This window comes from Mustela nigripes, chromosome 4 (assembly GCF_022355385.1).
Source record: "Mustela nigripes isolate SB6536 chromosome 4, MUSNIG.SB6536, whole genome shotgun sequence".
Lineage (NCBI taxonomy): Eukaryota > Metazoa > Chordata > Mammalia > Carnivora > Mustelidae > Mustela > Mustela nigripes.
The window spans coordinates 66,022,283-66,039,204 of NC_081560.1; the positions used below are offsets into that span (position 1 = coordinate 66,022,283).

General features: G+C 36.7%; 1 protein-coding gene across 1 annotated transcript in view; it reads left to right on the plus strand.

The window, feature by feature from the left end:
* COL28A1 (collagen type XXVIII alpha 1 chain) overlaps positions 1-16,922 on the plus strand; it is a 153,997-nt gene that overhangs the window by 38,519 nt on the left and 98,556 nt on the right. The window contains exons 11-14 of the mRNA XM_059397539.1: positions 3,900-3,968; positions 5,099-5,167; positions 12,063-12,131; positions 14,538-14,606. Of these exons, the coding sequence (XP_059253522.1) occupies positions 3,900-3,968; positions 5,099-5,167; positions 12,063-12,131; positions 14,538-14,606 (276 nt within the window). The remainder of the gene's footprint in view (positions 1-3,899; positions 3,969-5,098; positions 5,168-12,062; positions 12,132-14,537; positions 14,607-16,922) is intronic.

The following is a 16,922-nucleotide window of genomic DNA, read 5'->3' on the forward strand; positions in this document are numbered from 1 at the left end:
CAATGAAAGTCTGGTGAATAACAATTGAATCTATACATATTAAACAGCTATCATGTGATTAGTTATGACTTAGATGTTTTATAGACAATATCTCACATGCTCTCAGCAGCCCTGCAAGGTAGATATAATTATCCTCATTTTGCATATGGGGGTCTTGCAGAACTCAAACTGTTAGTAAATTATAGAGCCAGGATTCAACTAGATTGAATGGGAAAAAAGCCATTTTTTCCCCCTGCGATTCCATTCATGGTGAAAAATGGATTAAAAAGTGATGGTTAATATCCCACACCATAAAATAAGGAAATAAACCCATTTCCTAAGATTATTAGAAGATTGAGTGACATAATATACACAAAGTGACAGGGCAGTGTTTGGAAATATTAAGTTTTATTAAACATTGGTTTCCTTCGATGTTAAGGCCCATAGCACAAACATCCTTAATTTCTGAGGAAATGGTGGTTTTCCTAACCTCCTCAATATCCCTACCTATGCTTACACTCATATAGAGGTCATGAGAAACAAACCCCCTCCAGGGCTATCCACTTTAACTCAGTCCTCTTTGGATATGCTTCTGATGGTTAAAGAAAGTGAAGTAGAGGAAATAACAAGTAACACTGGGACCATTCAACCTCTCTCTGTGTGTTTGTACTTACTGGTGAAGGTTGGGGTATGAATAATGGGCAATGTGGCCTTGGTGAACGTCTAGAAAATCATTGTGAGTAGAGTGTGATTCTTCTCTTCCTGTTCTGTCTTACCAAGTGATGGTATGTTACAAGCAGGACCACTTCCTTTATCACCTGGGGAATCTTTGTAGGAAAGGGAAGGGAGAAGTCTGAATGGGATAAAGATTAATTGTAGGCCAATGCTGGTCTGTAGGTCTTATATTGAGATGCTAAGCTCCTGAGAAAGAAATTTAAACAACTGAAAGGTGAAGATATGTTGCTACTGAGCTGTGCTAAGGTAGGGAAAGTGATCCCTTTATAACCCTTAGATCCCTATACCTTCTCTAAAAAAGCAGTATTGAAAAATTGCTCCATGGCTATTGGTGCTTGACCAAAGGTAAAGGAAGCTCATGGGCTTAAGAGCAAGACAGTTGCTTCTCCTACTGATTTTGCTGATTAACATATTTCAAGTTAACAAAAGAACCAGTTCCTTGTCCATATTTAGAGGAAAAGTTCTCACCAACCTGTGTTCTTGTTTGTTTTAGATCAAGCATACAGAAAAGTACTAAGTAGGGCAGAGCTTCCACTACTTAAAAAACTCAAACTCTCCTCCAAATATATACTATGTATATATAATATGATATAATATAATATAATACTTAAAAGCCTCTGATCCATTACAGAACCAAACTAATATAAAAGGGACAGGGAATGAATACAATAAGGAACTTAAGGCTTTGTGTTATTATTATTTTAATGGTGTGTTTTATCTCTTAAACTGGTCCTTTGAGGTTAGGGGTGATGTCGTGAACTTCTCTGTATTTATTTCATTACTGGTCACAGAGTAGTGCTTGGTGTTCCTTGAGCGAGGGAAACAGTCACCCACACACAATATAACTGACAAGACTGTGGCACAGGAAATTATAAGGAAAAGTTTCTTTGAAGTGAAAATTTGGAATCTGAATTAGGAAACTAAATATTCTCTAGCACTTAAACTTTGAGATCAAGAAAACAGCTTCACATTTGGGAGAATCTTTATGTCTGATATTATTTGTGGAGAAAGTCCATGGCCAAGAACATGTGAAAAAAAAGAAGGGCAACTATCTGGCTGCTCCAGAAAATTTAACATACATAGAAAAATAAGTACAACTTTGAATTTTATTTTTTTTTAAATTTTTATTTATTTTTTTTAAAGATTTTATTTATTTATTTGACAGAGAGAGATTACATGTAGGCAGAGAGGCAGGCAGAGAGAAAGAGGAGGAAGCAGGCTCCCTGCTGAGCAGAGAGCCCGATGCGGGGCTTGATCCCAGGACCCTGGGATCATGACCTGAGCTGAAGGCAGTGGCTTAACCCACTGAGCCACCCAGGCACCCCACAACTTTGAATTTTAAAAAGAAAATTCAAGTTGATTTATCTACCAGATTGACTTACACTTAAAAGAATGAACTGAAGGTAACTTTAGATCCAATTCACCCAAGTGCCAAGGTGTCCTAAACTCATAATCAAGTGATTTTGAGACAGGTTTTCTTTGTTATAATTTTGAGCCTGGGCACATCTTTTGGGGAGCTGATTTGACTCTGACCCTTCCCTTTCCCTTCTGTAACTGAATAAAGTCCACAGACTTCCTTAAAGTAATGCCCTTATCATATCAATAGGACATTACTAAGAGTCCTCTTCAAAATCACAAGCCTCCAGGGAAAACTGAGGCTTTACCATTGGTGAAAATCCTTTTGTTCCCCTCAATCTGGAGAAGGTTTGTCTCAACTTATCTCATTTTACTGTTGATTAATATAAGGATGAAGAGAAATCTCTAAGTTGGATGAAAGTTTAAATACCAAGGATTCATTAACTCAAATAAGAGAGTATTCAGAAATCTTCCTTCACATAAATTAGAGGTATGTGTGTACATAAAGAACTAGAAGGAAATGCACCAGAAATTAGTAGTAGTTATAGATAGATCATTTAAAATTTTCTCTGTGTACATGTTTTTCAATATATGGCAAATTTTCTGTAATGAAGGTATATTATTTTGGTAAACAGAAAAAATAAAAAAAAAAAGAAACTGTAATCAATAATCACTCTCGTTTCTCTTATCAACATGCCACATGACTGGAAATTTGAGAAACCTGCCATGTACCTGTGGGTGATATTGAGGTGTGAGTTTGGGCAGGCCACATACCCTCTCTGGGACTAAGGTTCCTCACCTATGAAATGTAGAAGTTTGAGTGCTTCCGTCTCATTTATTTCTGTGATGCTTGAATTCTAGGATGGGCCTGCCACATAGCAGACTATTAATTGAAAATACTTCTGGATTCTTGTAACTGATATCTTCATTAATTGTGGCTTATGCCACAATTAATGTTGTTTAGTAAACAGAAGACTTGAAGGTAGGTAGCTCGATGAGGTTTTGTTTGATTAAGTTCAGTGAGGTATCCCGGAGCTACGACATTTCAGAATCTTTTTCTGCATAGTCCTCTTCAATGGTTGGCAGTCATCTGAGAGACTGTTATCTCGTGGTTGCAAGATAGCTATCATATCTCCAACTAACAAAGAAGAGACAGAGGTAAAACTTTCTCTTTGCACTGAATAACGTCCCCATATCTCATTTGTTGGAACTGAGCCACAAGGCCAACCAGTGGCAAAGGAAAGGAGATTCTAGACTTGCATGGAACCAATTATCATTCATCCTACAGCCCTGAGTGTAAAGACTACCTTTCTATTGATGTGAACAGCTCAGGTTTCTAATAGCAGGAAAAGAAAGAGGAGAGGGGATGGTCATTGGGTAGGTAACAAAGGTGTCTGTCAGAAGCACATAATAAAGACTTGTTGAGCAAACAAGTGAGGGCAGGATCCTAAAACTTTTGTTTTTGTGGGCTTCTTTCTCCATAAAACAATGTTAAAAATTGTGTATTACTACTGAGTTGGCAGAAAGACAAATTTGATCCAGACTGGATTCATTGTTATATATTTTTAAAAAATTTTTTTATTCTGATTTTAAACATTAATATGGAAACATTTTCATGGACCCTAGATATTGTGCCCACTGTGTGCAGTGGTTAATTCAATCCTGGGTCTATAATGTCCTCCCAGCTGGATTGTAAGCAATTTGAGGGCCGTGACTATGTCCTAGATTTCACTGTTGCCCTCAAAGCTCCTACAGCATCACTATACATCTAAGAGCTGTTGAACAAATACTGTTGAGTTGACCTAATGCATAACTGTTTCTTCCTCCAGGGTGAACCAGGTCCCCCTGGTCCTTATGGTCCTCCAGGAGCCCCTGGTGTTGGACAGCAAGGAATTAAGGTAACAATTCTTGTCTTTTCCCCCATTGATGAGTACTGAATTTATTGCGGGGACTGGGGAAGCTGTGATGCGAACTCTGCTCAGCTTTGCCCTCTAGAGGCAAGGAGGCTGCCTATAGAAGGTATTTACAGTCTGGGGTGGTTGGCTTGGACACTGGGGCAGTTACCACAAGAATAATCAATGTTTTTTTTTTTTTTATTTGATGAAAATGAAAAATTTGTCTTGCCTCCAAATGCCCACCCTCTCGCCAACATACATCTAGTTCTGTTGAGTTTTCATGGAATTTAAATGTTAAATTTAAATGCAAAATGCAAAAGTGATATTGGGATGTGAAATATCTTAACATATGAACTATCACCTGTTCATGTTAAAGAAGCAGAGAGGGGGCAGAAACCAGAAAGATATAACACTGAATAGGTACGTGTTGATAGAAAGGTTTGTAGGGAACTAGAAAGTGCAACGACACCCAACACCCCGGAGTGCTCTGGGTGTATCATGCAGGATGTCACAGAGTGTAAGTGCTTACTTTAAATGGGTTTTCTACATCATTGGGACAGTAAGACTTTGGTGCAGAACTAAGACAGCAGTAAAAAAAAAAGGCTATTCTGGTATCATCAAGTATCACTCATGGCTAGAGCTGAAACAATAAGCATGATGAGACTCCAGGGAAGGTGGAGTCATATTGGCAGAGCAATTGGACAAAGATTCTGAAGGAGATGAAGGGTGAAACGGAACTGAAAGGAGGGGTAAAATGGAATAGGAAAGGTGGCAATCCAGGACCGTGGTGAGAGGAGCAGGGAGCAGCACAAGCTTGGTTAGCGTGGTCCTCTCAGTGAACTCAAAGGAATCCAATGCAGTCCAGCCTTGCAATCGCTACACACACAATAGTTTCTGAAAGCTAAAATTGGTGTATTGCCCTTACACAAGAAGGGATGATGAGCATTTTATAGTAATTTGTTCACTTAAATTCGAGCTATTTCTCCTCTTCCAGAATTTTTTTTTATCTTTATGAATGTGAAAAGCTTGAGTATTTTAGAATATATCTTTGTTGAAATCTCCAGAGTATCTTGTGCTATGTATATACTTAATCTAAAAACTCAAACTTTCATTTGATTATTTCTTTCTCTTAGGGGGAAAGAGGTCAGGAAGGAAGAACAGGGGCTCCAGGACCGATTGGCATTGGGGAGCCAGGCCAGCCAGTAAGTAGCAAGAAACTCTAGATGGAATAAAAAGGACAAATATAGTTCTTATGTGCCCTTTGTGCTTAGACTAAATGGTTAAATTAAGCCCATGTTGCATCTTTTGGGATAACAAAAGACAATAATTATGCAAGGACCAGATCCAAGTGTTATTTTTCATAACACTTGAAATAGAAACCGCCCCCCCCACACACATGATATGTACAACTGGCTGTCTCTTACTGAAATCTCCTACAAGATTAATTAGCTTGTCCAAGAAGAAAAGAGATCTCATGTGTCAAAATCTCCTGGGGGTGGGGTAGGAGAACTGGATTTAGGTCTAAGGTCTATACTTTGTACCAACTTTCCTGGAGCCATGAGAAAATCATCGAGAATAAGGACGTTGCTCATTACCTAGCTTATGAGTATACTCTCAAACTAGGACTGATGAAGGTAGACAGGTAATACCTGTGTTATATGCAGCTTCTAGCCTATGTAGCTGTGAAGTTCACTATTTTTGCAGAAGAGAATGAAAGTGTTTCTGTCAAAAGAGATCTGGAGAAGAAATGAATAAATCATGACTATCCTAGTATAGAAATGCTCTTAACTTTTCAAGTAATCATTACTCTCCCAGAAAAGAACAGTAAGTTACTCACGGAGATACATAAAAACAACTGGATTGGATCAGAAGAATTAATATTGTTAAAATGTCCATACTACCTGAAACAATCTACAGATTCTATGGAATTCCTATCAAAATTCCAATGGCATTTTTCATGGGAACAGAACAAACAACCTTAAAATTTGTATAGAGCCACAAAAAACATGAATACCCAAAGCAACCTTGAGAAAGAGGAACAAAAGTGGAGGCGTCATACTTCCTGATTTCTAAATATACTACAAAGCTATAGCAATCAGAAGAGTATTGTATTGGCACAAAAACAGACACAGACCAGTGGAACAGAGAGCCCAGAAGTAAACTCATACATGTATTGTCAATTAATTTACAACAAAGAAGCCAAAAATATACAATGGGGAAAGGAGAGTCTTACTTTAATAAATGGTGTTGGGTAAACTGGACCACTATTTTATGCTATATACAAAAATTAACTCAAAATAGATTTGAGTCTTGAATGTAAGACCTGCAACTATTCTTTCTTAGAAGAAAACTTAAGCAGTAAGCTCCTTGATATAGGTTTTAGCAATGATGTCTTAAATACCCAACGTAAAAGGAATAAAATAAAAAATAAACAAGTTGGGACTACATCAAACTAAAAAGCTTCTGCACATCAAAGAAAACCCTCAATAAAATAGAAAGGCAATCTACGGAATGGTAGAAAATATTTTCAAATAATATATATGATAATATCCAAAATATATAAAGAACTCAAAAAACTCAATAATAACAACAAAATTCAATAATTAAAAATCAGGCAGAAGACTCAAATAGATATTTGCAAAGGTGTATAGATGACCAACAGGTACATGAAAAGATGCTCAATATCATTAGTTACCAGGAAAATGCAAACCAAAATCAAAATGAGATATCACTTTATACCTGTTAGAATGGCTATTATCAAAAATACAAGAATAACAAGTGTTGCTGAGGATGTGAAGAAGAGGAACTCCTCATGATTGTTGGTGGAAATGTAGTTTGTATAGCTACTGTGGAAAACAATATGGAGGTTCTTCAAAAATTAAAAATAGAATTACTATATGATCCAGCCATTACACTTTTGGGTATTTATTCAAGGAAAATAAAAGGACTAACTTGAAAACATTTATGCACTCCCATGTTCATTGCTATTCATAATAGCCAATATAGGGAATCAGACTATATGTTCATTGATGGATAAGTGGATAAAGAAATTGAGATATATATATATATTTATATATATATATTAGATATATATATATAATATATACATAGTTGAATACTATTGGATATAGATATAATTTTATATATGTATATATATAAAAATATATAATGGTTTACTATTTAGTCATAAAAAAGTATGCATTCTTGCCATTTGCAACAACATGATGGACTCTGAAGACATTATACTAACTGAAAGAAGTCAGAGAAAAGCAAATACTATTTGCTCTCTCTTACATGTGGAGCCTGAAAAACAAAAAAGCCAAACCAACTCCATAGATACAAAAAACAAAGAAAATCAATTTTATTTCTATACTCTAGTAACAGACACTTAGAAATAAATATTTTAAATGTAATAGTATTTATAGTCATTAAGAAATAGAAATACTTGGGTGAAAATCTAATAAAACATGTGTAGGACTTGTATCCTAAAAACTACAAAGCACTAATGTACGATATAAAGGAATATTTAATAAATTGAGAGACACACCATGTTCATGGATTGAATATGTGATATAAAGCTGTCAACCTCCTTAAATTGATATAAGGTTTAATGTAAGTCTTTTAAATGTTCTAATAAAATTTTGTATAGATACAGAAAAGGTTATTTTAAGATTTATATGGAAAGTCAAAGGAATTAGAATAGTTAAAAACATTTTGCAAAAAGAATAAATTTGAGGAAAGTATTTTATTCACATCACTGTAGTAATCAAGATTGTGCAGTTCTGGTAGATCATAGAAATATGATCAGTGGGATAGAATAGAGAATCCAGATACAGACCACACACGGATTTTTTGATAAAGGTGCAAAAATAATTCGATAGAGAAAGGATAACTTTTTCAGCAAATAGTGCTGGATCGATTAAATATCCATACACCAAGAAAATGAACCTCAATTTAAGTAAGTTTCACACACATTTTATAAAAAATTAACTCAAAATGGCTCACAAACTTAAATGTGAAATGTTAAATTATGAAACTTTTGAAAAAAACATAAAAGAAAATCTTTGGGACCTGCAGCTTAGTGTATTTCTTGGACATATTATGAAAAACATGATCCAAATAAGAAAAAAGTTGATTAGTTGGACTCCCGAAAATGAGAAATGTTTGTTCTATGACTCTGTTAAAAGGTTGAAAAGACAAGCTACTGACCAGGAAAAAGTATTTGCAAACCACATATCTGATGAAGGATTTATATTGAGATGGTATAAATTGCTCTCAAAAGTCAGTATTTTAAAAATCTGATTAGAAAGCACATATGTATTATACATATGTGTGTATTTTTATATACACATGTATATATACATATATCAACATGTATGTATATACAGTTATTGAGTTATTGAACTTTTTAAAAAAAGATATTATTTATTTGAGAGAGAGAGCGAGCACATGTGCACAAGGTGTGAGAGAGGCAGAGGAACAAGCAGACTCCCTGCTGAGCACTGAGCCCACTGGGGGGCCAATGCAGCCCATGTGGGGCTTGATATGGTCCATGTGGGACTGGATTCCAGGATCCTGAGATCATGACCTGAGCTGACGTCAGATGCTTAACCAACAAAGCCACCCAGGTTATTGAACTTTTAACATATGTCTTCTTAGCTAACAAGCTTAAGATATCATCTGTATTGGCACCTAATCCTAAGAATAATGCACTGACCGAAGACTTTTTTAGAGAGAGAGAGAGAGAGAGACAGAGCTCCAGCATGTGCACAGGGGTAGTGTGGTACAGAGGGAGAGAGAGAATCTTAAGCAGGCTCTATGCCCAAAACAGAACCTAGGTTTATGAGCTTGATCTCAGCTTTAAATCTCTCCTTACTTTCCATGGAGTAAGCCAAAATTCTTGTTCCTCTTATATTTTTCTCAATGTATTTCTGCCACACAACCACACTCTTCCACCCAGGGCAGCCCCAAGCATCAGCTTATGTGAGTACCACCCCTTAGTGGTGCCTTTATTCATTCATTCATTCATTCATTCATTCATTCATTTATTTATTTATTTATTTATTTTTGGGCTTCCAGTATGCTTTTAAAATTCGTGTTAAAGAAAAATTTGTATTGCTCTCCTTTTTGTTTGTAGCTAGAGAGTTTTCTCAATACTGCCAGAACATGGAGTTCTTGTTTGTTTACTCTCCAAGCTACAATTATACAACTCAGAGTGACACTGTGATGCCTGTGGTTTAATTGGGAACTGAAATCATAACAAAGGTGGGGCAGATCACAAGTAATTATGAAAATGTTTTGCACCAAACTGTCATAATAAAAACCTGACATTGCAAGTTTTTAATTACTTAGAAGTAACATAAAGAGGGGTGCCTGGGTGGCTCAGTGGGTTAAGCCTCTGCCTTCGGCTCAGGTCCTGATCCCAGGGTCCTGGGATCGAGACCCACATCAGGCTCTCTGCTCCGCAGGGAGCCTGCTTCCCCTACCCCTTCTGCCTGCCTCTCTGCCTATTTGTGATCTCTCTGTGTCCAATAAATAAATAAAATATTTAAAAAAAAGTAACATGAAGACTTACTTTGGGACTAAAAAAGGTTGTGCTGAAAGTTATTTTTGTTTGTTTGAATGATTTCAAGTGGTTTCCAGGTTTGTTTGTTTTTTTTATTAGAAGCATTCATGAGTAGTCAGATAAGTCTGCCATAATTATGATTGCTTCTCACGACTTTTGAAAAGGACACCGTGCATTTTTCATGGAAGCATTTCTGTCTTTTAAAAAGAATCCCTCAGTATCCACCCCAAGTACCTGCCCTTTCTCATCTTCCCTTCTGTTCAGCTGGAAAAGATGAGAATGTACTAATGATGTGGGACATTACTCTCACAGTTCATAGTAATTAAACTTTGATTCACTGCTCTTTTTTAATGCCTTTAAGTGATTGCTCTTGAGCATTAGTTCTCTGTTCTCTACAGTGTGAAACACACAGCTCCTCAGAGCCACCATTGTCTTCTCTCTCACCTTGGCTGGTCGACTCTACAAATGCAGGGACGGAGGGAGAGTTGATGCTGTGCTGCGGCCCATTCTCCATGTTGCCGTACTGCCTCCCGTAAACCATTCACTCTGAGGCTACCCTATTCATAAACATGCCCTGAAAGGACATTCTTGGCAATCACAAGATTCAAGTAAAATAAATTTGACAGGGATAGCCGATATTTATTGAGTGCTCAGTATGTAAGAGCTTTAAGTCTCTCTGATCTACCCCTCGTATTAACACCTGTGCTTGAGGTAGGTGCTATTGTTGAACCATTATCACGAGGATGCTGAACTTTAGAGAGACTTAATTCTTTGTTGGAGATCACGCGCTAACACACGACAGCTGGGACTTGAACCCCGGTCCATATGACACCACAGTAATATGTTTTCAATTACCATGGAAGACTGTAAGCTCTGTGAGACAAAGAAGCAGGTCTACCTGCCGTTCCTAGAACTTAGCACAGTGCCTTGCACCCACTAGGCATTTGCTGAATGAATGGGAAAAAAATTGAGTGAACTGGGAAAAGACTTCTTTGCATTTAATGTAAATTGTGTTATTTTCATTCGTTTTATCATTGGGAAAGAGGAATAATTTGTCAATTTTTTGTTGTTGTTGTTAAATTACATGGTGTTAACTAGGCACTTGCCTTTTTAGTTTGCAATCTAGTTTTCCTGCTTATATTTATTTTTCCACTAGTTAATCGCTCTAACATTAGAGCAAGCTGTCATGGATATTAGTGCTTTGATGAAGGTCTTGAGTTGTTAAAAGCCACGTTTCCCATCAGCATAGCAATTTAAGTGGAATTAAATGTCAGCTTTTTCCTTTAATTAAAGTTTTTATGAAATGGGTAATGTATAAATACTGAAGAAGACTGTCTTTAAAATATATAATATTTAGGGAAAGGAAAAAAAATTAACATGGCATATAATTAGCTTTCTTGTTTACAGATCTAAAACTATGATCGGTCACTGATTAACAAATGTTGCAGCCTACGTCTGCTACAAGGCTTCCTGAGAAATCACCTCTCAAATTACCCTGGATTATTGCATATTGAGCCCCAGATCATTTAGAGTGTCTGCAGTGTGCTGGCTTTGGAGTTTCTGGGCAACTCAGTAGACTTTATATCATCTTGGGTTCACTTCCATGCCAAGCAAACCCTAAATATCTTTTTAGATCCCCCAGAGGAAAAGCTCCAGTTTGTGCTTCTAAGATTCTTGTTAGTTTCTTTCTTTCTTTCTTTTTTTTTTTTTTGCTTTGTGACCTTCTGGCCAAGAATAAAGAGAAGGAGAATTTGTAGCCTTTTTAAAATTCCTACTTCAAGTGAATATCTTGCTGTTGTCTTTTACTTTTCAACTAGTATGTTTCCTGCCTATCCACTTCAAAGCCCAAGACTCTTGTTTTTCTTTCCTTCTGTGGGAAGCTGTCACCTTCCTGAGTGCCCTTCTGAGCAAGTTACCTGAACTTCTTAATCTGAATCACTGAGATCGAAAACCGTGCTGCCCCTGAATGATGCTATCAAGATTCCCATTTGCACATAAACCTCCAGCAGAGTCCAGCAGTCCTTGAAAGAATTCAGGTTTGAATCCAAATGTATCAGGATAGAAATTAAAGATGTGTAAACAGAATTCAGTGCTTTCAAGCAGCTGTGCACTGATTTCTTCACAGAGCTCCCCTGATACTTTTCAATTATTTAATCACTCTGCATCCTTGTCCAGACCACACAGCCCTAGATTTTTAGACTTTCCTCAGAGGATTTATCTCCTAATCCTTATTCTGAAGCATTGCTTAATTCCCATTTTCCTCTAATTTGAGGACACCAGAATAGGACATCTTGTGCTAATTAAGTGGAATGAGCTATGCAACAGGAATATTATTCTTCACCACTCTACGATTCTAATCAGTGTGGAGTTTACTAGAAGGATTCCCACTAATAACTTAAGTAGGACTATATCACCGCATCCAGTGTGAACCAAAATATAACCACTCCTCTCTTCCTTCTTTCTCTCTTCTCTCGCTGCCCCCCCACCCCATTCTCTCTCTTTTCCTGCTTCTCATTTCCTCGTCTACACAGGGTCCCCGTGGTCCTGAGGGAGCACCAGGAGAGAGGGGATTACCAGGAGAAGGATTTCCAGGGCCAAAGGTAACAATACCTTCTGTACTATGAAAAAAATGCTTTGCCTTGCATGGTCATGATTTCCAACTTAAAAAAAAATGTTTTATACCATACTTTATAATTATCAGAAGTAAGTATTTTCTTGACCATCTTCACCCCATTAAATAAAGGAATATGTACCTTTCCCTTAACATGAAACTATAGTGAAATTTGCAGTTATAGTTATAAGTTATAAGTTATAATAGTTATAAATAACTATTTGGCAGACTTTTACCTCATATAATTATGGTGTATGAAAGGAGAAATCTCTCTTACTTTGTAGTCCTTAAACCATAGTGATAAGTAGTGTCTTCGTGTCCAGAAGAGAAGTTATGGAGCATAGCAATGCCAGAAGTTTCCTCACAGCTTTGTTTTGTGAAACACAGATAAGAAACTAATAAACCAGTTTGTAATCATATGGTCACTAGTATAATAAGAAGGAAATACAGGTGGGCGGACAGAACAGGAATTACCTTGTTATCATAAGGGGCAAAATGCTGTGAGAAACTTACCTTTTACCCAGCAATTGAGGATTTAAATGTTTCTACTGCTTCCCATGTATAGTTCTGGGCACTCAAGTTCCTCTGGACCAGGTTGGCAAACTTCTGTAAAGGGCCAGATGATAAATAATTTAGACTGTGTGAGCAATGTGGTATCTGTCAGGGCTATACTTTGCTGACCTATGGTCTGGGCTGGTTCCCCGCATCTACCAAAGACCACACAGGAAATGATTTTCCAAGACACTTTAAGCAGCATCAACAACATTTCAGAGTAAGCGAGAATGCATTTTGCGGTCCTTTTCCCTTCTTTCTAAATTCTTTCTCCCAAATACACATGCATGTGAATACACACACTGCCCTGAGAGGCACATGCTGTTTTCTAAGTGTCTAAGCACTTCTACTTCAGCCGTTTGGTCAGGTCACTAAGATCTGGCTTTCTCCTGCCATCCTCATGCTCTAAAATATTATCTCATTCTTATCCTCTTCAGCCATGATCCATATAGAATATGGATTCTGTGAAAAACCTGAATCTCGACTACAGGGAGATCAATTAGTTAAAACCTAATTTATACTAAGCTGTGAATGACTACGGGCTTGGATTTTAAAAGAAGCCCTTGTTAACTGAGTAACTTTAATTTGTCATCATCAAAGGGAATAACCTATAGGATAAAGGGGACAGTCCAAATGCCCTGACCTAACCAGAGTGTCACTATCGGAAGACAGGCCAGCAGTTAGTGCTACATTTCAGTAAGTTTTAAATACATAATTTCTTAAGGGTTTTTTAGTGTGTGTGCCATATAATAAATTTCTGTTTATGTGTAGTCAAAACAACCTGGGAAATTCAAATAGCCAAGGTTATTTCTCTTTATAACCTGTGAGGATTTTTAACACAAGTAAATGAGAAGTGAATAAATGAAAGACTAAGAAGCAGACTGAGGGCGAGTCTTAGTGACAGGTTCAACTGTATATCACAACGACACAGTCTCACTCATAATAACCCACAGCATTTCATCACAGAAAGAATCCATTATATTCAGCATTACTTTAGGGTCAACTTATGTGATTATACTCTGTGGTAATTATCAGAAGAACCCATTAGTCACAATACTTCATTCCTCATCCAGCAGGGTCGATGGGCGTTTTCTCTATGTGCTATTTGAAGTTACTTTCCATTGATGTAGAGTCGAAGTGAATAAGTTATGAGTAAAGAGGTACTTAAAGGTATATTTTCCATTTTCCTAGGTTTCTTGCAAGTGTTCTCTGATTTTACTCTAGGTTTAAATAAACTCATGAAATGAATGCTATTCCTAATTAATTATATGGTTTACTTTTCACACAAATGCACAAAATGTCATGACTTCATTGAGTTTTACATTACAACCAGAGCTATTCACATAGGTCGTGTGACTTAGGAGAACTTCCTAGAATATTTTCTATGAATTGTTTTAAAACCAAATTTTCAAAGAACATTTATAAAGTATGATATAAAACATTGAGTAAGTAACTCAATATTAGCAAGTATTAGTTCCTATGCTAATATGAGAGGAAGTTTTCATTCTGTGAGGAATCTAGTCAGGCAGTGTCAAGGAAATGGAGGATTAATTCAGTTTGTTGTACAATACGGTTAGTTAGGTTCCCCACTTCCAGATTTTTTTTTATCAGGAATGGAGCTCTTTTCCAACTTTAGTGATGCTGTGTATGTATTCTGTTTGGACAGATTCTTTCCTATCTAGGAGTATTAAAACTACATATTTTTTGCAAGTTAACAAATGTTTGGATCAGCTAGAATTACCCATTTGTAACGAGCAGTGAATTTGGATGCTTTTGATGCTTCAGCTATTTTTTAAATCCTGATTTTAATTAATATGCTGCTATTTCTTTCACATACTTTCAGGGTGAAAAAGGCTCTGAAGGACCAATTGGCCCACAAGGATTACAAGGCCTGTCAATCAAAGGGGACAAGGTACTGCATATAGAGTATACAATAGGAAAGATGACAATAAAATTATTTATATCCATTGTTCTTTATGCATTTATATTTTATGGACTGTATTCAGCCTAATGACCGTATCACACAGGTATCCAGTTAATTATAAATCAAGTATATGCAAGGTATATTATTATGTAGGATGAATTATGATCGAAAATATCCCATCATGTTTACTTACAATAATGTCTCATTTATTTGGATTTTTGACTTCCAGTAAAACTATCTTCAGCTAAGCAGATTTAAAGTCGAACAATAGCAAAACAGACCTCTTCTGAGTAAAGAAAGTAGTTTTTTAAAATGTATTGGCTTGACCCTATTACAGAACGTGTATGTCCATCCTTAGATGTTTGCTCAAAAAATATTACCCTAAAATGGGACTAAAATAGGAGGACTCATTCAAGAAAGCTAGCACTGATGCTCTCTAATAAGGAACAAAAGGGATCCACCTATAGTTGAAAAAAGTTAGGTTTATAGATTCATTGCTGTGAGGGAGACCACATGCTATGGGGAACCCATCACTATTCAGTAAGAAGATGAAAGATTTTTTTTTTTATAGGATTTGGGCTTTTGTTAGGTGATTTGGGGACATGTCTAAGAAGGTAAGGGTTGGCTTTGGATTGGATGCTGTTAGACCCCATATCCATTTGGAGTCATTTATATGTTAATCTCTGATCATATCATCACATTATATTATATTAGAATAATGATTTATATTCATGATTATAGGTGTTGTGTATCGATTTTGAATTACTTATTTCTTTTATTACTGGAAGCTGTCTCTCTTAGACATCTGTATTTAAATAGCAGAGATACTGGTAAATAATGAATTATACAAGTTTTAGTAGTAATGTAGTTCTTGATTCAAACAGTTCAGCTCCAGCTCAAAAATACCCTAAAAATACATAAGACTTTCTTCCTTGGGAGCAGTGAGAACTGAGTACAACAGATCTATTGTTTTATGAGTTTAGTCAATTAACTTTTTCAGGTGTTGTTGTCATGGCATTTTCGTTTTTACACCTGGAGCTTATGCAAAGAAAATACATTGAAATATCGGACATCATCACATAGTAATCACAAGGCTTTCATTTGCGACTCCCTCACCAAATCCTCACCCTTCCCTCTCTCTTCCTTTCCTGTTCTTTTCTATTTAACATTAGGTTTAACACTTTGGTGTAATTCAAGTGATAAGATAAGGGCTCTCAAAATACATAATTAGTAAAACACAAAGAAGTGGTTTTGATACAGATATTAAATGTATATAATAATGCACAAAAGAGGATCCTTCTTATGTGATCATTGAATATTTGCAGAATAGTGGTTATGAGTGGGTTCTGGAGTCAGAGAGAGTGAACTTGAATCTTGCCCTGTCATCTAATGGTTGTGTGATACAAGGTACTTAACCTCATCTGGAAGATAGGGATGCTTACTTTCAGAGGGTTCTTGTGAGGACTGAGTGAGATAAAGCATGAAAAACATTTAGCACAGGGCCTGCCATGTGACACACAATCCAATTCTGAATCAGAATAATCCAGCTCTGAACTAGAACTTGAGTCCAGTACATTTTTCCTTCTAAGATATTAATTTAGACTGGGGATTGACACATATTTCCTTTTAAGATATTTATTTAGACTGGGGTTGACACAAAGTAAAACACTAAGAGGCATATTCCAGGGCATGTCTTAATGATGGGATCAGCTTGCTTGCTCACTCCTTCCTTCTTTCCTTCCTTCCTTCCTTTCTCTCTCTCTTCCTTTCTTTCTTTCCTTCTTTCTTTCTCTTCTCCAGGTTCCACGCTAAGCAGAGAGCACAATGCAGGGCTGAAACTCACGATTCTGAGATCAAGACATGAGCTGAGATTAAGAGTCGAATGCTTAACAAACTGAGCCCAGGCTCCTCTAATATTATGTGAAGTATGATCTAATGATACGGTTTTGTTCATAAAAACATTTATTTAGCCCAGGCATTGGCAAACCACGGGCTGGCTGTTATTCTTAGAAACAGTGTTTTTATTTTTTATTTATTTTTTAAATATTTTATTTATTTATTGGACAGAGATCACAAGTAGGCAGAGAGGCAGGCAGGGGCCGGGGAGGGGAAGCAGACTCCTCGCTGAGGAGAGAGCCCGACATGGAGCTCAATCCCAGGACCCTGGGATCATGACCTGAACCGAAGGCAGAGGTTTAACCCACTGAGCCACCCAGGTGCCCCAGAAATAGTGTTTTTAGAATGGAGGCACATCGGTGCATTTAGATATTGTCTGTGGTTGCTTTTGCTTGACCAAAGCAGTGT